Below are 25,043 nucleotides of genomic sequence, written 5' to 3'. Positions count from 1 at the left end.
CTTGGGATAGTGGTCAGCCCGCCAAGGTCCAATAGTCCAGAAGACTAGTTCACTGAGCAACACGCCCATATTCACTCTTGTGAATAGACACTTGTGTATTGTGCGTGTGTGTCAGTTTTCTAATAAATATGTAACTCCTAGCGTTTATTGTCTGTAATTCTTTCGAACACCTAAAATTCAAGCTTCATATGTGAATTATTTTACAGTGCGGAAAGGTTAGAGTGTCAACAATCCCTGTGTATAGATTAGATTGACGTCAGTCTCAGTTGGAAAAACAAGCACCATATAAATTCAAATGTACGTGATAAAAGGATGGAGTCCAGTCCTCGACTTTCAGATATCGGAAAATCTCCCCGTTAATCTTCGATTAAGGCTTGTGTGGATAGATATTCAATTTATTTGACACGTTAAGCAACATATTGACATTTTATAGATAAATTACATAACAATGCCTGAAGCACTGTCAAGACATTGTCAAAATTGTTCTGTATATATATGGTGTCAACCTTATTACATTACATTACATTACATAATTTCATTGCGGATAATATATCTTATTTCTAAACACAACTAAATCTCAAACCCCATTCTACTCAGTAATAGTTTTGAAAAAAGATATTTATCTCACTGATAAGGCCACAGTTTGATTTTGCCGTTGACATGTTGAAACCATGCAGATCAGAGAAGTCATTCTTGACAAGTCATGCAAAACACATCCTGGGTCTATTTCTGCGGACTAAAACTTACAACGGAAGTAATAGTATAAAAATAAAATTTGTCTCTGTGGCGTGATTCACAAAATTGAGCATGAGGGACAAATGGCTTTTAGAACTGCATGGATTCTTCATATATATGTTAATGCTTCAGAAGCAGAATATTCAGAAATTCGTGATTCTAATTACTCTAGATATTTCTGGCATACCACTTTAAGTAAGTACGACAAAAAAACTGCAATAACCATTGAAAAACCTTGACTCCTTGCGATTGATTAGAAAGACTAGTTCTGAGTTATAAAGGGAACATAAATTAAATTATAAAACTGTTACAATGATTCATTGCAAATGTCAAAATAGGGAAGTTAATTTTAAGAAAAGGAAAACTTGCAAAATAAGTTGTCTTTTTCCAAATTGTAGAAAATTAATTTAAATAAATTTAGCTGATTGAATGGCCAAACAAAGGGAACCTTATAAACAATATGAGATAACTTAAAAACGTCTATAAAGAATTAAATTCTATCTCCTTGGCATAAGCTTCTCTCAGCATTTTCTCACGTAACCGGGTTACATCCTCGTCTATCCGTACAAGAGCTCGAATTTTCTGAAAAATATTTCGAGAATGTACAAGTGGCCTGCAAGAGATGTTTACTATTTAATTAAGATTACCTCACTCAATTCACCAGGAGTTCGTTTCCACAACCAAAACATGTAAAGTGGTATATAAAGCATGGATGACAACGCCGTGAACCAACCAAAAGCATGCGCCCACCATGGATAGCTGTAGTCCAGATACTTAACAGGAGTCCACTGAACTATGTTAAAGAAAAACACTCCCTATAAAAAAATATAATTAGATAAGAAATGATTATTTAATAAAAATACTAACCAAGCATATAGCGGGCGTTGTGACACACCAGCAGAACTTCCACCAAACAGTGGGATAATATCCGATCATATCCTTTATTCCGTCATAAAATCGATCCACTCCATAGCACCAAGATATTGAAACACATTCAAAGAATATGAGCCACAGTAAGCAAAAGCCGCTAACTGCATATGAATCCAATATTTGAAAAATATACATGCCACCCTAAAAAATAATGACACCCAGTGAATAAAGTTCGACAGCGGTGCCAACTTTAAAACATACTTGTGTAATACAGGTTAAGCCCACTAAGTAGCTAAGAGCGCATACAATAGCAATAAATATTTCTTTCCGCTTCCGCAGCAACTGCGGCCATTCATCAATAATGGCAGTGATAAAGCCCTCCATTGTACAAAACTGTGAGTCCAATCCAATGAGCAGAAGCATGAAGAAGAAGAGGCAAGACCACATTGGAGACCCTGGTAACTGCAGAACTGCCGATGGATAGACAAGAAATGCAAGGCCAGGTCCTGATGCGGCTACATCAGCCACTGGTCGCTGTTGCTCGTGAGCCATAAATCCTATTACCGAAAATATTACGAATCCAGCAAACATACTGGTGCTAGAATTAACTGTGCAGACAATAAGCGCGTCCCTAAAAATAATTTTTTTTACCAACAAAATGTAAATTTTGTTTGAGTTCAGTGACCTACTTGTAGACGTTATTGGTAAACTTGTTGTAACTTCCTAACGCCACCAAAGTACCAAGTCCAAGCCCGTATGAGAAAAATATTTGCGTCACAGCGTCGATCCACACCTATAACATATTTTAAAAATATTTTAATCAATGATATAACTAAGACTATGCTTTTATTCCATAGCATTCAATTATTAGTTCACTTCAATTTTTTACGGACTTAAACTTTCCAAAACTGTTTTGGAATACGATAAAGAACTCAGTAAAGGACAAGAGAAAATGCTATAGTCGACTATTTATAGAGTATAGTTCACAGACATTTTTATTTAAATCGAACGTCACCTCGTTGTCAAATGGTATATTTTTATTGGTTAAAAAGCATTTAACAGGAAGAAGGAAGCATTTCTGATCATTAACCGAATTTATATACTCGTGATCAAGACCAAAGACGGGTCGATCTAGTCTTGATCGTTTGTCTGACAACTATAAATGGTAGAAAGTTTAGTTTAAGAAGCATATACGTTGCCGCGATGCTACAGCGTTCCCCCCATTTTTCTCAGGAAGTTGCCACGCCCATTCCAACGCCCACAAACCGTACAAATCTGTCATACCAACACTTGTACTACATATTTAATGCGTCGGTATGCCAAGAACACATTGGCCACTTTGATCAGGAAACTCCACTATAGCATTCTCTTTTGTTTTTATGAAAATAATAAAATTCTTATTTTACCTCAGAATTAGTCAACTTTGAAAAGTTTGGAATTATATAAAATTTAATGCCTTCTAAAGCGCCAGGTAATGTAATTCCGCGAACCAGTAGAATCGTCAGGAGAACGTAGGGAAACAAGGCAGTAAAATATACTACTTTCCCTGTCCATTTTACTCCCTTCCAAATACAAAAGTAGCAGAGGATCCAAACAAGTAATAAAGTTCCAGCCAACTCCCAGCGAATATTTCCAATCTCCTCAATACCATGCGATATTTGAAGAGCTCGCCGCCTTAAACAAAACATTTGATTGAATGATTTAATGAACTCGCACTTGAATATATTACGTACTCCCAAAACTCTTTGACTGGATCTGTGAGTTCTAAAGATGTTATGTTAAGAGCAGATACGGAGCAAACCTTTTGCGTGGTGCCGTTGATAATCTTATCCCAGCAATGCAAATTTTTCCTTTCATATTGACTGACACAGTTGACTGTGTTCCACCAATTGTTGCACGTTCTCCACGGAACATCTGAATGAGCGTAATGTGTTTAAGCACAAAATAGCAGATTTAAATTTAAATATGATTTAAATTAAACCGATTACAAACCTGCTCTCATCGACATAAAGAAGTAAAATACCGCCCACGCAAGAATGACAATATAGTATACATTCATCCAACAAGACATTACAGCAGCAGCATACCCAATTCCTTTAAAAGAGATACCATATAAAAATGTTTATGTCGTTCATTGCATAGCCATAACTTGCAAAAAAACGTTAATTATTATATAGTCGTTTACAGGTAAAGGTCAAAGGTAAGGGTAACAAAAATATTTTCTCACCTTTAAATATGGGTGCAATTTTGAATACACCGAGTCCACCAATCGTCAACATTTGACCAAGAGCTAGTTCCATGAAAAACATTGGAATACCTGCCAAAAACAGTGTAATAATGTATGGTAATATAAATGCACCGCCTCCATTTTTGTAGCACAAATAGGGAAATCGCCAAACGTTTCCCAAACCTATAGCTAGGCCCACTACTGATAGTATGAAATCCATTTTGGAAGACCATGATCCGCGATCGGGGAGTTGCTCAATTTTTACCAACTGAAAAATTAAAAATATAAATATATACAAATATAAATGTCTAGATTCGATTTTATATGGAATCTAAATGTTGCTCAACTATTATTAAAACGAGTAAAAAAAGTTTTGATATATTTTCATATTTTTATTTGGCTTGTAAATTTCTATAGATTGGCCAAACAATTTTTTGCCATGTCCAGTCTAATACCCACAAGCCGCTCAAAACTCTAAGAGCCAAGTTACAAATTTTTGGTTTGTAGGTACGTAAGTACTTAAGTTTTTGGTGTACCGATAAAATAGTAAGACAAATTAAAATGAAACAAGAGAGAATGCTATATTCAACATCCACAAGAAGTGAGAATGAGAAAACAATTTAAAAATTTTTCAAAAGTGTGGGCGTGGCAGTTTTGGGTGGCTTGTGGGCGTTAGAGTGGTCGCAGCGTCTATGTCTCTGGAAACTGTATGTTTAATCTCAACTTCTTAGCTTCTTTAGTTCCTGAGATCTCAACGTTCATACGGACGGATCCTGATATATATATATATATATATACTTTATATAGTCGGAAACGCTTTCTTTCGCCTGTTATAATTAGGAAAAAAGCATATCTTACAAATTATTTGTCGGTTTCGCGCGACAGACGAACATGGCGAGTTGGGCTTAGCTATTGGTGCTGATCAAGAATATATATACTTTTTATGGTCGGAAACGTCTTCTTTTGCCTGTTACATACTTTTCAACGAATGTAGTATACCCTTTTACTCTACGAGTAACGGGTATAAAAACTTGCGCTCCTACTATGCCTGTAGAATCCGCATGCTTAATTTCAACATTCTAGCTTTTATATAGTTCCTGAGATAGAGACGTTCATATGGACAGGCGGACATTGGCAGATCAACTCGGCTATTGATCCTGATCAAGCATATATACACTTTATAGGGAAACGATTCATTCTACTAGTTACAAGCTTTTAACGAATCTAGTATACTCAGTAACCTACAAGTAAGAAGTACACATACAACTACCTGTTTATAAAAAAAAAAGAGATTGCTATAGCTGAGTTCTCCGACTATCAGATACCCGATTCTTAACTAGTGGAAGTGCGAACGCAAAATTTCATAATTTTTCAGGCATATCGATAGATATTAAAGAATATAATCAAAAAAGGTGGACGGTCGGAAACATATCTACTACGATATTTTACTTATAATATGATAAGACGATGACAAAATAGTCGTAAAATAAATAGAATACCAGAGAAACAAAAGCAACAAGAAGACATCTTTGGTTAGAGGTCTTTAGCTTAAGACGTCAGATTCGTATATAAGGTTTTTGAAATATAACAAATAAAGATGTAAAAAAAAATCCAACAACTAGATGAGGGATGAATTTATTGATTAGCTTTGTGAAATTGCTTCTTTGAAGCCTCCCCGTAATCTGGGATTAAAAAAGTAAAAAAATTGAGCAGCCGATACAAAGAAAATTTTGATTAATGTATGGGTTCTGCTTCGGACCTTATTTTAAGAGCATTACATTATCACAATTTGATTAGCGGATATTTTTATTATTATTCCAGAAAACCAACTGTGATTAAAGATTTCACATGGTGAGAATTAATAATAATATATTATGTATTTAGGGATGAGCGCCTTTATAATTTATACACTAACCTGCTGTTTATTGGACGTGTCCGTAGTTGTAGGTGAGCTGGACTGCAAGCTGGTTGTGTGGCCCAATTCTTTACTCATTTCAATAGATTCGTGCTTACACACATCTCCTCCTCCGTCACCATCGCTTGCGGAGTTTGTGTACATTTCGACAATAAATTTTAATAAGTATTAAGGACGACAAACGGATAGTCTAGGACAATCAAACACTGCGTCTTTTGCTCTCGTTTTTGACTTAGTTCAGAGTCACAAAAACAGCACCCTCGCCGGGCAATTGCTGGTATTAAACTGAGTAGCTAAGCTACCTAATACAATGCTCTGTTCCGCAAACGGAGATTGCCCCATTGTAGCGATGATAATAAAAGCGACGCTTAAAAATAAGGGGGCTGGTTAGTTGACGTTTTTACATACAATTTAATTTAATAATGATTTAAGAAGGGGGTTCAGACATTGCCCAATTTAACAATGGGGTCGTAGGCGCAGTGGTAAGTTTGTGTAAATACACGGTGTGTTACAAATTTAGTTCCGGATGTTAAATTAAATAAGATTTACGCTTGAATGGTGATTTCCCCCACAAAACAATGATTAACAATTTACTGACCCATTTAAAATATATATTTAAGTCTGTTGAGTACCCGTGTCCAAGCCAGCCCACAAATAGAGAACCTAATTTAAAATGAATGACTTCAAAAGAATTCCTTATGGTGTACAAATTATTGGATTTGCAAATTAAAACGATAAAAGGATATATTTTTTATCAAAACTCTGAAGAAGAAAGGATCCTATACTGTAAAGATCGATTGCGATTGCGTCAGGTTCAGGAATCTGTATTTTTTTAGTCTCAACATTCTAGCTTTTATAGCTCCTAACATCTTGTTTATGCGGACGGACAGGCAGATATGACCAGATCGACTTGGCTATTGATCCTGATCATAGATATGTATACTTTATATGGTCGTGTACTACTCCTTTTACATACCTGTAACTTACTTTTACTTTTTTTATACTTTTACTTATACAATTTTATATCGAGGTGAAGAATGTGCTATATATACAGATGTACATACAATATACTAATCTACCTACATATGTACATACATATATACACTTCTTATATCCGATACTCGTAGAGTAAAAGAGTATGCTAGATTCCTAGAAAAGTATTTACATCATGTAGAAGGAAGCAACTCCGAAAAAGTTCGGTATGTATATTCTTGATCATGATCAATAGCCGAGTCGATCCCTGCCGCCCAAGCCTGTCACACTCACACTTTTGAACAAATATAAATATTGTGTGTTTTATTATTATTTCCCCAACTTCTACCGATACTCCCAGAAAGTATTGAAATCTTTTACACTTACAGCTGAGTAACGGGTATCTGATAAACGGAGAACTCGACTTTAGCATTCTCTCTTGTTAGCATAAATGCTAATAAAGGACTCAGAATCTATGCGTTGGACAAATACAAGAGCAAACATTTTTTCCCATTTACTCAAATAAAAGGGTTTCAGCCAATTTACTCAACCTCTTTTTCAAATCTGTATACACGCCTACCGTCCAGAAAACACTCAGCTTGGAAGTCATAAAAAGCATTTACAAAGGGCAAAGTTAAATATTTGTCTACCAGAACGACTCGGAAAATGAATAATCTCAATGCCATTTATTTTCAAAAGCCTTTAAATGGTGAATGTTCGCATTTAAGAATGTACAGTTAAAATGCTAAAATCAGTTTTAAATCTGTATTCTTCTTTGAATAATAAGTTATTATGCACACAGTATGGAATACTACGTTAGAGGTGGCGAAGTCAAATATGGTTTGGCAAATTGACAAAAACTTACAAGAGTAATAAAAATATGACACAAGAAACAGGTTACTGATCCTTCCCATGAATATATATGTTATCATAAGTAGGCAGAAGTGCCGCTATAAATATTTGAATATGAAATTGTAGTTTAGTTTTAAACACAGCTCAAAAGTGATCAGTCGTATTCTGATGCACTTAATAAAGAATAATAATTATTATTTGTCTTAACTTAATAAGTGCTTAATTTATATACTTTATATGTATGGTCGGAAAAGCTTCCTTTTGCTTTACGAGCAAAGGTCATAGCGATGTGGAAAATTAGATTAAGATTGACGAAGTGGTCATCATTTTGCTCTACAAAATATCGCACTTACGTTAATCACATTGAGACAAGTTTTTTACAATCACTTTGTAAACCTCCCAATTCAAAACGCATCCGTTTGCATCCCGGAAAGGCTTCAGGGTGTTTTCCGAAATTAATATTTCTAGGATATTTACATATATTTATTACAAAGCTTTCGTGAACTTCACTCAGTAATGTTTCTTAAATACGTTTAGAAATCGACCACACGGATGCTTTTGAATGTCTTATATCTAAACAGCAGGAAAAGTTCCCAAAGAATATAAAAAATAAATACATTAAGTAATTCAGTTTTTATTTTATTGAATATTTTTTATATACATATTTATGAATAATGTACATATATATGTAATGTACCTGAAAAACATTTCTCAGACACCAGAAAACCAAAGACCCTAGAATAAGAATTCTAGTGTCTTTGAGAAAACTCTGACGATTCAAAATGTAAAATGCAAGTTAAGAGAAACAAAAATACAGAGAGGAAAAAGTGCTAGGCGCTTCTTTGTTCTTTTACTATGTCTTTTGTCATTTATTATTCCTAAGTACCGTTTGATCAGCAATTTGCCTGCCTTGCTTACTATGGAGTTCAAAAATATAGGGTCAGGAAACATAAGCACAGACTAGAATCTTATCCGAATAGTCTAGCTAGACGACTAAGTATCGCAGCCCAAAGCCATCGGAGAATAACGAGAAGAAGATTGAAACGCCACCACCCTCAAGACCTGACTAACCGAGACTTCACATAAAACTTACTTAATTATAATCTTCTAAATATTATAGCCTCACATTCCACTTCTTGAATACTCATAATCATATAATCTTTGTAAATAACTTAGATATTCAGATTCGTTTAAATTGATACCGATTAGATTAAGTTGTCTAAGAAGTACGCTGGTCAATTAAATAATTTCGTTTAACAAATTTAATAAAAAAAGGAAACATAAATGTACACACTTTTCGAGAAAATATTTTATGTATAAGAAATCCCTATTCAATAATTTAAGGTATTTTAGAAAATATATCAATATTCAATATTTAAATACGAGTAAAAAAATCAAAATATAATTTAAAAAAGATAATAGTATTCTGCTACAACTATGCTTAGGGAAAACATAGTTTTTGGTTGTACCTGAACATGCGCGATTGGAAATATGAGCCATATGCCACCTTAGGGTTTTTAAACCAGTTACTCGAAAACCATATAACAGACAGAAGGAAACGTTTTCGAGCAAATCAGGATCAATAGCCTAGTCGAACTGTCTGTGTCCGTCTGTCCGTATGAAGGCCTCGATCTCAGGAACTATAAAAAATAGAATGTTGCGATTAAGAATGCAACTTCTAGAGACAGAAGCAGAGCAAGTTTGCCACGCCCTAAAACCGCCCAAAACTGCCACGCCCACACTTGTGCATTTTTTTTATACTTTTAGTTTTGTAAATTTCTATTGATTTGTCACTTGTCTTGCCAATCTCTATAGGTACACCAAAAACACTTTGCCATGCCCCACACTTTCGAACAATTCGAAACAATTTTTTCTCCGAATCCGATCTGGTTATGGGAAAGGGAGCAAAGCCTATCCTGGGAATGCACGGCGGGCGGAGTATAATCAAGCAAGATGTAAGGGATGTTGCATGTGAATACGCCTGTACACAGGTACACACAACGCAACACCCAGAAAATCTTGTGTTTGTAAGACGTGCATGAGTCCACTGCAGATGTGTGGGTGTGTGTGGGGGTATGAGACTAATGTTCATATTGCTGCTGTTAAGTAAGCATTTGCTGTGGGTATTTTAGTCGAATTTGAAGCAATGTCCGAACAGGTTCCGTATCGATGTGTACAAGAATGTTAATGAGAGTGCGACCGAGACGAAAATATATACACATTTTCGAGGAACTGTGATCATTTATTTACTTTACCGAAAGAAATTTTTTGTTTCTTTAAATTAAGTGCCGTAAACGAAATCCCGAAAATAAGATCAATGCAATCAACAAACTCGTGCAGATTTAACCTAATAAGTAATGGTGTGGATGTGAACATTTTTACAGAGATTCTGAGCCTACATACATATGTAGATACTTGCCAACGTTCATTAGTATGTATATACATATGTAGGCATGCGAATGTGTAATTTTGAAGAAGAGTACATACTGGAAGATTGATCGACTGGAAGAACGATAATCATTTTTATAATTGACATTAGCAAAGGAACCCTAATGGCCATGCGGAGAAAACATGATAATAGACATTAATCCAAACTTAACGCCAAAAAAGGAAACAGCTGTGTGGTGCGACTCTTTTCAACATAAATGTAAAGTTAGTAACCGTACAATAAAAATATTTCCATCGCTTTTGAACAAGTCCAACTGGATCGTTAGTATTTTGTGGCATATTTGTGTTCACCATACCATAACTATAAGAAACTCTAAAGCACGAGAACCTCCTTGCAAACATCCGCCTATTACTGATAATGCTGAGGCTAAGCTCACCCTAGTTTGTAGTAGGTCACTAAAGCTTTACAAAATATGGTTTATATTGATTTTATTGATGTCAACTCAGCATCAAGTCAGTGGCCATGGCATATTCCGCCAAACGTCAAGTTCAAAAGCAGTATTTTCATACTATCAGCCTAAAGAAAATATTACATTTACCAATTTGCAGCTTCAAAATTTAGAAAATGAAGCTAAGAGACTAGAAACAAATCAACATCCAATAATCCGAGCCAAATCAACTCCGAAAATGGGTCTTAAAAATGTATTTGAAAGCTTTAGCAAACAAAGCAGAGACTCAATCTACAATGCCAGTTCAAATAAATATAGTCTGATTAATGTAAGCCAGTCAAAAAACTTTCCTCAATTATTCAATAAAAAATTGTCAGTTCAGTGGATAAACACCGTACCAATTCAAAGTAGGCAAACGAGGGAAACTAGGGATATCGGCCTAGAAACTAAGAGGCATAGTAAGCCATCAAAAAGAGTAGATGAAACCAGACTAAAGCACCTCGTTTTGAAGGGCCTTGGAATTAAAAAACTACCAGATATGAGAAAGGTAAGATTTAAATTACAGCTATTGTCACGTCCTGTAAAAGAAAGCTGTGCAGTGTTATGCCAAACCGTATACAGAAGGGTCCACCTAAAGGATATTATTTATTTACAGGTCAATATAAGCCAAGCTGAATATTCCAGCAAATATATAGAATACTTAAGTCGCCTAAGAAGTAACCAGGAGAAGGGCAACAGCTATTTTAACAACTTCATGGGAGCTTCCTTTACAAGAGACCTACATTTTCTAAGCATTACCACAAACGGATTCAATGATATAAGCAACAAACGATTGCGCCATAGAAGGTCGCTTAAAAAAATTAACAGATTAAACCAAAACCCAAAAAAGCATCAAAATTATGGAGACCTACTACGTGGCGAACAGGATACAATGAATATTCTTTTACACTTTCCATTGACAAATGCACAAGATGCAAATTTTCACCATGATAAAATCGACGAGGCCAATGTTAGGCTTATGCTTCTCTATAGTTCATCGTTGGCAACAAATTTCCGACGAGGGCCAGGATCTAGGAAAAATAAGATCAGTCAAATTTCCGGGAATGATAACATCGAAAGGCACTGTAATTTTGGTGATGTCAATTTGAACCAATCTAACAAAAATAGTAGCCAGCAATTAACTTTAAAAGTATATCAACTTCTTTCAGCGAATAGACGAAGAAAGATAACGTCTCGTAAAATTGAATTTGGAAATGTTGGCTTCCAAGAAACTCGAACACAGTGGATAGAATTTGACGTGACCAAAGCTGTTCGTAGTTGGTTGAACAAAAGCCATGAAAACTTGGGGATAGAAATTCAATGTGATAAATGTAAAAGTATAGGGGCTCGTATATTGAGTGATTTCAGCCCGTCAACACCACCACGCTCGACCGCCTCAAGCGACGAACACTTAAACCTCATGCCAGTTCTTAATATAATTGGACACGGAACGCTGAATTCCCAACAGCACGGCGACGCGGATATTCACCAAATCATGCTGACCAATAATAGAAGCGATCAATACGTGCATCACCGTTCAAACCATGATAGCACCTGGAGAAAAGATAAGTGGACCAACAACTGTTACAAATTGCACCAACGATGTTGTAGAAATCAATTGGATGTTGCCTTTAAGAGCATTAAGGGATTCGAATTCATTTTACAGCCGAAGGTATTCGATGCAGGGTACTGCCACGGAAGATGTCCACCACGTCACAATCCCGCCCACCACCACGCCCTACTGCAAAGTCTGATATGGCAAGAAGATCACAAAAGAGCCCCCCGTCCATGCTGTACTCCTTCAAAGCTTGAGATGCTTGAAATATTGCATGTTGACGAAAACCACAGCGACAAACTCAAAATTTCGACATGGAGTGATATGCAGGTTGTAGAATGTGCCTGTTCGTAAAAAAAACTTTCTCTAACGAATTATTCTTACATACATATTCTATTATTCGTTTTTAAGTTTTGTTTCTCATTTGGTTCAAATTTTGTGAATTTTTAAACATGTAACAATGCTGAATAAATAGAAATATTTTTTGTTCGTATAGCGGCATTTACAAATTGTGTGTTTTATTACCGCTATTGCACTAATGACTTTTGGCGAATTCCTTGAGGGAAGATAAAGACGTTTAGATGTAGAAGGCAGTCAGTCCTATGCAAAAACCAGTGATGCGCAGGAATCACTAAAAGCTGCATGATTGCAGTCCTGATAATATGAGAAAGAGGTCTCGAAAAGCGTGGTTAGAATGATTTGGTTTTTGCTAATCGTAAAAACAAAATGACTACTTTAACAAATCGAAAAGAAATCTCAGTACATCAGGCGCACATTGATTTTCCTGTCGAAGTTTGGGGAGCGCATAGGAAAAGTACTAGTTTTTTTCACGTGAATATAAAAAAATGTGGCTAGGTACATTGCATCAAACGGCTTTTTATAGTGTTCAACAAAAATCCAATAGTTTGTATTTTTTGAAAATATAAGGAAATTGATTATATACAATCCAAAGACGAAAGAAAAAATTGTCTGCACTGATGCACTTGTTTGTTTGATTATTAATTATTAAGAATATGTATATAAATGTTCTAACATAGATATGAACGTTATTTATTTAAATTGATTGAATTAACAATTTGATGTAAAATTAAAATACAAAAACAAAATAAAAAAAACTACATCTAAATATATTTTTGAAAATAAACTTACATTATTTTTAACATTCTTATCCTTATATAGACGAAGTTATAAATTAAGACGCAAGACAAAGGTATGTATGTTCGTATGTAACAGGCAAATGGAAACGTTTCCGACCACATAAATTATATATATTCCTGATCAGGATCAATAGCCCAGTCGATCTAGCCATGGTTCGTCTGTCCGTCAGTCCGAATGAACGTCGAGGTCTTAGGAACTATAGAAGCTAGAAGGTTGAGATTAAGTACACAGCGGAAGTTTGTCGATTCGTGCTGCACGCCCACTTTTGCAAAATGTTTTGATATTTTTTTATATTTTTATCAGTCGTGTAAATTTGTATTGATTGCCTAAAAACTTTGCCACGCCCACTCTTGCGCCTACATTCTCCTAAAACTGCCAAGGCAACGCTTTTCAAAAATGTTGTGATAGTCGGGGAAGTCGACTATAGCATTTTCTCTTGTTTATTTTGAAACGTCTAAATAATATTATTAAGAATTATATTTTTTTGGTATTAATATTTTTACATATTATAATGGGTTTCTGTTTAATTTCTTATTATCCGACTTATTCTTTTACCATTTAATATAATTTTCTTTTAAAAAGTCTTAATGAAAAGAAATTATATTTAATCTTTCGTTTGCCGATGCTTGTTTTCCCTTCTGGAACTATATTCGATTAAATAAATGTATATATAAACGATTTCATAAACTCTTACCTTGTTTCCTACATTTCTTGGGAACGCTTTTTTGTGCTTAGTTAGAATCAATCCAGAGACGATCTACATATGTAAGTATTCCGGATAGTCCACTTCTGACTGTGTTAGGCTTAATTAACTGTATATAGAGCATCTTTAGCCGAGTCGATCTGGCCAAGTCCCTTCTTATAAACACGTAATTCTAGTATAATTGAATTAGACAAGCACTTATTAGTTACGACTTCGCTGCAAAAAAAGCAAGTGAGGGCCTCCCTTAATATACAAAAGTTTCGATACCAAACGTTGTGAAAAAACTATTATACCCGACATTATATACTGTATAAGCAGAGTTCATATTTATTTTAGACTTCTGTCGTTTGAGTTATGTATCATCGAACTATAAATAATAAATAAATACGTAAGTACGTTATGATGTATAGATACTTAATAAATGAAATTTGCAAGCTGTAGGCAATCGACGGTAGTGCTCATATCAGCATGTTTGGTTTAGAATGAATGAAAAAATAAATATGTCTATTTAATGCAAATATAATATATAATTTGCAATTACGGCATAACCTAAGAATATATAGCCCAAATTAATATAATTTATTTATTTTTTGAAGTTTGTATATAAACTTAACAGGCCGAAAAGAAATGATAAAATACAAATAAATTTCAGTTTTTATTTATAGAAATGAAAAATGTATTTCTTAGACAGCAACCTTATCGGAGCTTTCTATTCACGGTCAGGCATTACTATTAAATCCACCAAGCAACGCCCATTAGAGTGGGTCCAGTGGGACCACTGGTATAGACTAATACATCTTGTATTGCTGAATTCAGGCACGAAGACTTTATAGCGCTCAATTTTCCTTTGGAATACTTACTAGACATAATATATAATGATATTTTGAAATCCTACTAATTTAATAATACTGATTAGTGATAACACGGTAGTAACATTATGATTTAGGCCGGAATACCGCACCTTACGTACGAGTGTAATTTTATTGAGTTTTTCACTATTTTATGCAAAGTAAACCATGAAATATAATCTAATAAAGATGAATAGTTCTTTAATTCCACTTCTATCACAACAAAAAAAGGTAAAATATAGCAAGGCAATCATAGCGCCTCTAAACTCTTATAATAATAAGCTTGAAAATTGTTCGTATAATAAATAATTGGTACACATTGATATATAAGGTATAATTTTTAAACAACGTAAAAACAATACTTTTCCTATTATATATTCTATTGTTCTAGTTAAGAGAACCTATAAAATTCTTATAAAATGTATGTGTTCTGGTATTTCACACGTGTCAATTACACTCGAACTTTCCTAATTCGAAATCTGTATCTTTTTTGGCAAAAGAAGATAAAAATGCATGTGAATAATATTGTATAACTTGATTTTATGATGCAGATGTTGATTCGAAATAAGAAAGTTCCACCATATATTATATTATTTATATAATACATTATGTATTCATTATATGTACACCTTACACTACTTTGTAAAAATAAATTGTTTATATTATAGTGTCGAGTTGCCGGGCTTGATGTAAGATCTTTTTTTGATGTCCAACTAAAGTAATTCCCATGTCCGAAAGTTGTTGAGCTGTTAACCTGGATATCTGTACACGAAAATTACTATTAATATTTGACAATAAAAAATTGATTAATACAAAAATGATAATTAGAAGAGTTTACCTGTTGAGCATTTATTAAATTAGCCTCTTTAAAATGATGACAGTATCTAGACATTTTAATGTGCTCTAACCAAAGGTCAGTGCTTATGAAAATATTTTGACCGCGCTGTCCATCCAAAATATGATTACCGTCTGATTCTGGCGAGGGTCGTGTTGTCAATAATGACTGTGGTTGTCGTGCCAAATTGTCAAGAGTTGAAACGATACTTGCAAATGTGGGGCGATGAGTACGTTGCTTTTGCCAGCAATCCAACATTAGCTGATAAAGGGCTTCTGGACAATCCATCGGAGCTGGTAAACGGTAGCCCTTTTCTATACTCTTTATCACGTCCTAGAGAATGAATAGGTGTTACAAGTATAAATAAAAATATAATAGATTTGGATCGAGGTCATACCTGATTTGACCAGTTCCAATATGGACGTTCCCCATAGGACATGACCTCCCATAGAACTACTCCATACGACCAAACATCCGATGCTGAAGTAAATTTTCTAAAAGCAATGGCTTCCGGCGCAGTCCAACGTACAGGAATTTTACCGCCCTTTAAATAACAAACATATAAGCCTAATGTAAAGACGAAGGAAACACATGTGAAAAACAATGGCCCACTAACACAGAAAATTATAATGATGACGCCGCCTTTTTAACTTATTTTATTTTGGGGTGTTGAGATCTGTAATATACTTCGAACAGAGCTTACCTCAATCGAAACAAGATACATTAATTTTATTAAATTTTTGTAAATGTTACTAATATTTGTCCCAAATGTAATATTTCTAGAGTTGAAGGTGCAATTCAATTCTACAACCTTCTAGCTTTTATAGTTTCTGAGATATCGTCGTTCATACGGATCAAGATATTTGCTGGCGTAAGAACGGGCGTGGCAAACCCTTTAAAACACTAAAACTTCTTCATATAAAAATTTGTAATAAAAAAAACTGCTCCCTAAAATCACCTAATGACATTAAAACGTGGTTTAAAGGTATCAGATTAGATACCTTCATATTATTCATAATAAACACATCGTAATGGTACTGTTATCGTATTAAACAGTTTCTCTTGTACATATATATCGTACAATTAAATCATAAGTTATTCGATCAGTTTTACTTACCCGAGTTGTGTATGCATCACTTGCATTTTCAATTTCACGTGACAATCCGAAGTCCGCGATTTTGCATATTAATTGGGCATTTACAAGAACATTACGTGCCGCCAAGTCTCTGTGTACATAATTCATATCACTTAAATATGACATCCCGCTGGCTATACCCCGAAGCATAACTATAAGCTGTAATGTTTGAAACTTTCCATCATTCACCCGAAGAAATGTGTCTAAGCTGCCATTTTCCATGTACTCAGTAATAATCATAACTGGATTAGACCGAGTAACTACTCCCTGTAGATAAATAACGTTTGGATGATCAAACTGTCCCATAATAGAAGCCTCTGTCAAGAAATCACAGCGCGCTTTTTCCGAAGACCCTGTGATAACGAATGTTTTAGATGTTAAAACAAATACTTGTTAAACCACTTGCAAACTTGCCTGGTTTTAAAGTCTTTATTGCCACATCAATGTCCTGTACAAAGTTTGGGGGTATTTTTAATCGACCACGACATACATCGCCAAATTCTCCACCTCCTAAACAATGTTGTTCGTAAGATACTAAATATTTAGTATGAATGTGGCAAAAAACTTACCGATAATAGCTTCTATTGTAATGTAGTTTGCATCGATTTCTCGAGCGAATTCCCTTATAGCTTGATTAGGATCTTCATAGGTATGCGGATCTACGTAGCTTCTGCTATTTCCAAATAAAGGCGTCGTCACTAAAATGGACATAGGATAATAAGAGTCTTGACAAAATTACCATTTATTCTAGTAAATACTTAGGTATATATACATAATTATTATTAAAGATATAATTATTAGTATGGATTGGAAATAACAAGCCAAGATTGTAGCAGTCTGTTTTTCTGAACTTTGTTAAAATTTTAGTAGCAAGAAGAAAGACATTTTCGACAATAAAGTTGAAAAGAGCTCTGAAATCGGACATTGCCCTTCTTGTCTTTTAACTTTGTAAATATATACAATCCCTACGAGTTACCCTTAAACCCAAACTTTTTTATGCATAATATGCATAAACCAAGCATCAATTTCGGACGCAAAAATTAAATAAATTTTATTAGTTTGTACAAGCAGAACCGTTTTCCGTGGCTATACTCGGTTCCAATTATTATTATGGATTGGAAAAAACAAGCCAAGATTGTAGCAGTCTGTTTTGCAATTTTGTTAAAATTTTAGTTTCAAGAAAAAAGACATTTTCGACAATAAAGTTGAAGAGAGCTCTGAAATCGGACATTGCCCTTGTCTTTTAACTTTGTATAATTATACAATCCCTACGAATTACCCTTAAACCCAAACAAGCATCAATTTCGGACGCGGAAATTAATTAAATTTTATTAGTTTGTACTAACAGAACCGTTTTCCGTGGCTATACTCGGTACCAATTCAGAGTATTGAATTCCAATTTCACGTATTGTTACGGAAAAGTTACAGTTGTTCAGTTGTAAAAACTTACTCACTGAACTCACTGACTGCCTACAAGCAGTTCGACAGGCACAAAAGCAAAAACTGCAGCTTACCTTACCAGGAAGACTATTAATTTAAAAGTTAACACGCCTTTAGAAATAGATTTCGAGAACTGGTATTTAACTTATCTACTTCTAATGACGACACTATCCATAAATATACTAAATGCATGCAACCAAAACCACTTAAACTTAGAATATAGCAAAGATATACAAAGTCACGAAAAGTTATACCGTTTAAATGAAGTTTTTTAACAATTGGAGTAGTATCCATAGAATTAACTAAAAATAAAAATAAAAATATGTTGTATTGTATGGATATAGCGTTTGTATAATTACCAAATCGAAAATTCACGAACAAAAATGTTATACTCGGACATCGACGCCAGCTACCCTATACTTATTCATCGACAATCTGGTATTTCTTTTCTTTCGGAGGTTTCAACTAGTCCGACAAAAAACGTCATAGGGAAGCACCCACTGACAACAGAACCGTATCCATGTCTTTTAAATCGCTCGAAAATGTTGCACTAATTAAGCACACAAAATGGATACAGAAAATATGCCTTATATGCACACTTACACATTTATCCATTCAATTTTTACCCTTATTATTATTACGGTCAAATATTAGGGGACATAACTTTTAGTCAGTACTTTGGAACATGCGTTTGTACTGCTGTCTAACAGTTCTCTCAATTTAAAAGCTTTTTCCATTATGTTACACGTGGTTTCGAGAAATTAAAACTTAGATTCTAACGACTCCTATTCCGGGCCAATTCTCGACATCTCAAAGGTGTCCTGATTTTAAATCAAAAATAAGAGAGAATGCTATAGTCGAGTTTCCCGACTATCAGATACCCGTTACATAGCTAGTGTAAATGCGAACGGGAAATTTTATCATTTTTCTGCGATATCGATAGATATTGGGTAATAAAATTTTCTCTACGAGCAATGGGAATAATAATACTCTTTCTGCACGACTTGTTCTTATTAATTCATTTGAGTTGTCATTGATTGAAAAATCGATTTGCCAGAAACCTTTTCAGCACACCCACAATAATGCCGATCGAAGGTGCAAAAAGCGCTCACCCCATAATTTCTATCGACGTTTGCTTATATAATCGCAATTATTTTCATACAACAATCTTAAGCGCCCTAGTGCTTTTATTAAAAGGTGCGCTACAAGAGCTTACATTTTATATTTCCCAACGGGTAAAATAAAATGTACAGGTGAAGAATACATCTGCCTCTAAATAACGATTCCAAATCTTTTGTCTGCATAAATGCTTCGAGTCACATCCATTTTTTTTAAAAAGGTTAAATTTTTTTGGATTATTTTTATGATATGATTTTCATAGTTTGAATACACAACTAGCATATTATTTATAAAAAAAATCTTACCTTCGTTGCTGGCGTAGTCAAGTGGTAATGGCAAATGATTTGTCGATTTTTTATCAAGATCATCCTGATGCTTCGATCTCATGAAATATACTGTAGCTATTATAAAAATGACTAGAAATAATACTCCCGTCACGATGGCTCCAGCAATAAATCGTATTTGCACAGAATCGTCATATACTGTTATGATGGAATATATGATTAAATATTACTATATATATTATATATATATATATTACTATATATAAGAATGACAATTACCTGAACCAACGGATTGAAGAGTTTGGGCGTAAATCATGTTACTATAAGAGCCAAATCCATTATTCGTTTTACAACGAACTTGAAATCCATACTCCGTATTTTCTAGAAGTCCTACTATATGTGCCTTCGTTTCTTTTGTGTTCAAAGCTGATTTATTTATAGCATCTAATTCGACCTTTGGAAACCAGCGCACTTCATAAAATTCAAGTGGAAAATCACTTTGAACAGGTTTATCCCATTCTAGATCGGCATCTTTATTAGTTATAGCCAATATACGCAAATTAAAAACTGTCGAGAGCAAAACTGACTCAGTTGTAAAAACGATTTCAGCTTGACCAGTCTTTACTTCGTTTAAATCCAAAGGTATATTTAATAAAGACGTATTTGAAAATACTATGTCACTGACTGCCACCAGGGAAGACTCGTTGGAGTGCCTTTTAAATTCGTTAATATGAGACACGCTATTTATTGCGTGTATCTGCACAGTGTATGTCGTTACCGGTTCCAGATTTGTAAGTGTTATTTTTGTTTCGTTAAATGTGTCAGTTGAGGGATTGTAAACCACATTTGGGCTGCATATATTACACTTGATCTTGTACACAATATCACTGTGATATATTTTAGAATTAGTTTCAGATGAAAACGATTCATTTTTGGCCGGTGCGCTCCAAGATATTATTGCACTTGTTTGATCAACAAACAACAACGTGAGATTAGTAGGCGCAGCTGGTGGACTATAACACGGCATATGTCGACCATCATTTGGATGTCTATAGAATCCAGACGCACACTTACAGAAAGGTGAACCAGTTTTTGAAGCATTTGAATTGGGAGGACACGGAGTACATTTTGTAACCTCTGGGGATTTAAATGTCCCAAGTGGACATTCTGAAAAAATATATTAAAATAACATTAAAAGCTACAGCTCAGTATTATGTTGTCTACGCTCCGCAAAGCATGTTTAAAGTGCACGTGCAGCAAATGCGCAACATAACCTAAGCGCCAAATAAATATAATATATATAAATATAAATATATATATAAATAAATGATGGGGATCGGGGCACTCTACCCCTACCGAACTATTGAAATCTCATGTTAAAAATATATAAATTAAGCAGATCTAACTCAATTCGATACTGTTATCGAGAAGTAAATACGTTTTGCCTAAGTAGCTGAAGTTGAAGAATGCAAAAAGCTTAGGTTCACTTCTAATCAAAATAAAGAACAACTTACAAATAATAAATTTATGCAGCTCCCTTATGAACGTTATTATCCACAACTTCCCCTCTTATTATACGAAAGATGTCATTTACTTAAACTATTAGAAAATAAGACACTATAAAGACATTAAACTAAGAGAACTGATGAGCAATTCATCTGAAGTAAAACAAAATCAGAGCTCTTCCTAAGTTCATTATGATCGGCTACAATAATTACTCAATTCGCGGATGGGAAAATAATAAGGAGTTAAACATTGGAAAGTTATAAATAATACCAACCTGTACAAGTCTTATTTGTGTAATTCGGCTCATAGCCAGCCTTGCAACGACACCCACCAGTAAGAATTGTCCATTTTCCATCACCTTTACATAAGTAAGTTGGCGTCTCATACGGTTCTGCGTTATCGACACATGTTCCATTTTGTTTCTCAATTATAGTAATTTCTCTTCCCGTAGGTGTTTCGTTAAAGTGTGCAAAGTTTTCGGTAACAGCAGGACACGTAATATAATATACTTTTACTGCCAGAACGCTAATACAAGCGCCCTGATCTCTGAAAGCAAAATATACGCCTTTTTTGTTGACGGCTATACTCTTCACCTCTGTGTTAATATCTACATCGGAGTTCTGATTGAAGCGCCCCTCGCCAGCCGCGATGCGAGCAATCAGCCTGTAGCTGTCTGTTTGCCATGGTGGAGGTTCTCTAGTAGCCGCATCAAACTCGTAAAAAAGTAAGCTAAATGTTTCCTTGCATGACAAGGCGTTTCCTAAAAAAATTGAACACATTTTTCTAATAAAGATTATTACACTAAATAATACCCTACAAACCGCATACATAACAGGAACTTCAAAATTTGTTCACCAATATTCGTATCATTTTTTTGTTAGAAACAATTTTATACACTTACCTGGGAATAAAGAACAATCGCGTATTGTGAACTGAATTTCAATGTAAAGTCGGTTTGCTGATCCACGATCGATAAACGGCGACCACAACCAGTTATTGACGTTGTGATATGCCACATCGCAAACCACATAGCTCCTCCAGTTAATGCCCTTAACGAAGTCGGTAAATGACTCCTCCACCCACTAAAAATAAGTTTAAATGAAGGAGATATTTTGTATCGGTACATAAAGAAACTTTATAGGATCTTAATACACTATTAACTTTAAATTATGTACATATTCATTGCAATTTAAAAAAAACACAATACTTAATATATTATATATATATCCTTGCAGTTATTGTCTATACATATAATAAGTGGGTTATACCAAAGACACTAGAATAACAAGATGCGTAACGCCATACGATTTTTTGGCACACGATTTTTTCGCCGTGGCTCTGAAGGCGGCTCCAGGCTCTCTCGAATTTTGGTTAGAGAGCGAGAGAGCGGAGAGCGCTACAGCGAACAGCTCTTTTCAACGCATAAAGTGATAGCAGACAACTGTATGTGTGCACACGTATGCTCATGCATTATAAATTTGACAAAATATGCCCTTCACCTTAGAAGTTCTTTGACTTTAAATCTATATTATTTTTGATCAATTGGCACCATGCGATTCTTGTTTTGCATTGCCTTAACGTTATTATTATTTGAAAATAGATTAGAAATAGCCAAATCTATGTACATATCACAAAAATAAATTTCAAAAATGACTTTATATAAGAATATTTGTCATTAGAGTATTCATCTTGAAAAATTAATAAGGCAATAACTGTTGAGTGCTTGTGTCTTTGATATGACTTTTGCAATAAACAGTTATCATATTTTTATGAAATTTATGAAATTACAGTAGTTATAATAATTTCTATTGTACTTCCTTTAATTATTTAGTATATTTATTAAGTCATTTGACTTAATATGATGTAACATTAACATTAAAAGTGTTTAAAAAAATATTTCGCTTTTAAAAGATTGGCAGATGAAAGACAAATTAGAATTAAACATAAATATAAATGTGTAAACGGTAGCTAATTCGAGCGGCGATTTTAACAAACAAATTTAAAAAGCTTTAAAATTATAATAGTCAGAGCGAATTTTTAAAAATTATCTTATTTTATCATATTGCTACGAAATTGGCAAAAAACTACCCTAATATGTACAATGTAAATTCTTTTCGTCGATCAGAATTTATTTCGGCCCGAAAATCATATACGCGTTCTCGTCTCTTGTTTCCACTCACACAAGCAAGCAAATTCTATTTTTAGATTTCTTACGCTCTCAGCCGGAGCGAGCGGAAAGAGAGCAATTTTGGCCGTCACTAAAAAAGTGGCTGCATAGTGCCAAACCAATGTATGGCCGTTACGCATCTTGTTATTCTAGTGTCTTTGGTTATACTGAAAAAGACATTTTATGATTAGAAACGACGAAACGATGAATTCTTTTCAAATGTTTTAAATAAATTTCCCAAACGTTTCTATGGCAGCTGAAGAATGTTAGTCATCTGCTTCGGATCAAAGTAAACATTATTCCAAATGTTGTGTATACCAAATAAAAACACATGATTATATCAGCGTTTAAAAAACTGTGGTAAGTTCATTTCACATGAATTTGATTCTGCTTCTGAGAAAATTAAAAGTCGAAGACAAAGGTTCTTTTGAGCGGCAAGCGAAGAGTTCTGGAAGTCGTTGGCAGTCGCAGCAGCATAAGCATATTTACATATTAAAAACGTTCAAAATTAAATGATTTTCAATTAGAAAAAAGAGCACATATAAAGAAATCTATATAAAATCTTTAAGAATTTGTACACAATCGAATTGACATAGAATAAATTGAATATAAATATCTTATTACTACTATCTTATTATTGTCGACGTAAGTTTAACTACAAACAAACGTTTGTTTTTTAAATAAAAATTGAAAATAAGAGCAACAATAACATATAATGCGTACCCCTGGTGTTTGGGCTTGAGGTCCATATGGATACCTGGTCCACTCTAATGTAGCTTCTCGAGTTGTATCCAATAGAACAACTGCAGATATTCGTGAGCATTAAAAAGATATCATTTACTGTTAAGTCTTAATATTGTTAAGCAGTACGTACCCTGATCTGCATGTGCCAATTTAAAGTGAATTGAAATTATAATAAGCAGTATTGTCCTTAATAATGACATTCTCGAAACAATTTGAGATCTGTTTTGCTCGCTAATTGGAGCTTGATTTTTGTAAAACGCAGACTTGAGGGCGCTTATAGCATCATTTAGTACGGAAGTTAGAATGGTTACGGAAGAAGTTTTACTTTTAATACCATCATATTTCACCTTTTTGTCATTTGGGTGGCACCCAACCATTTTCATTTTGTTGGGATCGTTTTCGAACAGTTTTATTTTTGATTTGGGTTGTACGCACTCTGATGCGGATTTACCAATGTCAATAGCATTATTTGTGTTTGTGGGTCCAGTTTAAAATCCAAGACTAAAAAATAAATTGATTAGCTTTAATGCACTTTGTATAAGCATGAATGTGATTAATGTATAAATAATTTGGAAGGATCTGTTCCTGTTCGGTATTCACTGGCATATGTGCATATCCATATATACAAGGAAGCGTATACACATATGAGCCTGCATTTTCCGACGCTGCTATATACATACATACGACCATACATGTTATACATATTTACACAAAATGACAGTGTGTATGTATTCTTGTTAAGGGACGCTAGCTTCGATTTAAACATTACATTTCACGGATGATTACTGTTATCAATTCAAGATGTTATGGCTTTGGAACACAAGATATTTGAACGGATTTTATTATTTTATTTGTACATTTTGTCATTTAGGACCACTTTTATTGATACCTTTACAGCCGACTACTACTATGGAAGTCTCGTTTTAATTTTAAAGTGGTTCTTTTACGACCACAAAATCCCTTGTAGATTTTCTATTGATACTTGGTAAAGACCAGAGTATCATTTTCAGTCTTTTTTCTTTATTTTTTATTTTTTAAATTCACTTATACTCAGCAATTCTGTTAAAACAACTGGTATCGATAACTTTTATAACGTCATTAA

At 34.2% G+C, this 25,043-nt stretch overlaps 3 protein-coding genes and 1 non-coding gene across 10 annotated transcripts, besides 11 other annotated features; 1 reads left to right on the top strand and 3 right to left on the bottom strand.

The window, feature by feature from the left end:
* Positions 1–376: 376 nt before the first annotated feature.
* On the bottom strand, positions 377–6,036 carry Gat (GABA transporter). 2 transcript variants are annotated; one of them, NM_143673.3, is made up of 10 exons: positions 5,748–6,036; positions 3,833–4,100; positions 3,598–3,699; positions 3,339–3,519; positions 3,012–3,279; positions 2,295–2,398; positions 1,867–2,236; positions 1,603–1,806; positions 1,383–1,550; positions 377–1,317 (listed from the first exon to the last, which is right to left on the bottom strand). In NM_143673.3, the coding sequence occupies exons 1-10, from the start codon at positions 5,889–5,891 to the stop codon at positions 1,216–1,218; spliced, it is 1,911 nt and encodes a 636-aa protein (NP_651930.2). In that variant the 5' UTR covers positions 5,892–6,036; the 3' UTR covers positions 377–1,215. The 2 variants fall into 2 exon arrangements, with proteins under 2 accessions (NP_651930.2, NP_726594.2); NM_166779.4 differs by having other exon boundaries at positions 1,603–1,766; positions 5,748–6,034.
* Positions 4,889–5,062: a mobile genetic element.
* Positions 5,114–6,701: a mobile genetic element.
* Positions 6,702–7,063: 362 nt separating this feature from the next.
* Positions 7,064–7,160: a mobile genetic element.
* Positions 7,161–7,656: 496 nt separating this feature from the next.
* Positions 7,657–7,796: a mobile genetic element.
* A 498-nt stretch (positions 7,797–8,294) lies between these two features.
* Positions 8,295–8,333: a mobile genetic element.
* A 193-nt stretch (positions 8,334–8,526) lies between these two features.
* Positions 8,527–8,850: a mobile genetic element.
* A 260-nt stretch (positions 8,851–9,110) lies between these two features.
* Positions 9,111–9,360: a mobile genetic element.
* Positions 9,361–9,514: 154 nt separating this feature from the next.
* On the bottom strand, positions 9,515–9,601 carry mir-954 (mir-954 stem loop). The gene has a single exon (NR_047709.1). It is a non-coding gene; the product is annotated as a mir-954 precursor RNA (primary transcript).
* A 94-nt stretch (positions 9,602–9,695) lies between these two features.
* Positions 9,696–12,508, top strand: mav (maverick). Its single transcript, NM_079887.3, has 2 exons — positions 9,696–10,955; positions 11,064–12,508. The coding sequence occupies exons 1-2, from the start codon at positions 10,143–10,145 to the stop codon at positions 12,354–12,356; spliced, it is 2,106 nt and encodes a 701-aa protein (NP_524626.1). The 5' UTR covers positions 9,696–10,142; the 3' UTR covers positions 12,357–12,508.
* Positions 12,509–13,226: 718 nt separating this feature from the next.
* Positions 13,227–13,598: a mobile genetic element.
* Positions 13,257–25,043, bottom strand: Eph (Eph receptor tyrosine kinase). Of its 6 annotated transcripts, NM_001169353.2 has the most exons (15): positions 24,831–25,043; positions 24,289–24,442; positions 24,072–24,214; positions 23,921–24,000; positions 21,932–22,112; positions 21,305–21,790; positions 19,804–20,691; positions 19,546–19,722; positions 18,376–18,423; positions 17,251–17,379; positions 17,096–17,191; positions 16,664–17,034; positions 15,944–16,090; positions 15,620–15,879; positions 14,993–15,473 (listed from the first exon to the last, which is right to left on the bottom strand). In NM_001169353.2, coding segments are annotated over exons 2-15 (3,018 nt in total). In that variant the 5' UTR covers positions 24,300–24,442; positions 24,831–25,043; the 3' UTR covers positions 14,993–15,472. The 6 variants fall into 6 exon arrangements, with proteins under 6 accessions (NP_726590.2, NP_524625.3, NP_726591.2 ...); NM_166776.4 differs by lacking the exon at positions 18,376–18,423 and adding an exon at positions 13,257–13,798 and having other exon boundaries at positions 13,855–15,473; positions 15,550–15,879; positions 24,072–24,442; NM_079886.5 differs by having other exon boundaries at positions 14,801–15,473; positions 15,550–15,879; positions 24,072–24,442.
* Positions 16,350–16,400: a mobile genetic element.
* Positions 18,954–19,067: a mobile genetic element.
* Positions 22,299–23,358: a mobile genetic element.

Source organism: Drosophila melanogaster, chromosome 4, assembly GCF_000001215.4.
Source record: "Drosophila melanogaster chromosome 4".
Classification (NCBI taxonomy): domain Eukaryota; kingdom Metazoa; phylum Arthropoda; class Insecta; order Diptera; family Drosophilidae; genus Drosophila; species Drosophila melanogaster.
Note: the sequence above shows the minus strand (reverse complement) of the source record. Positions and strands in the feature narration are given on the sequence as shown.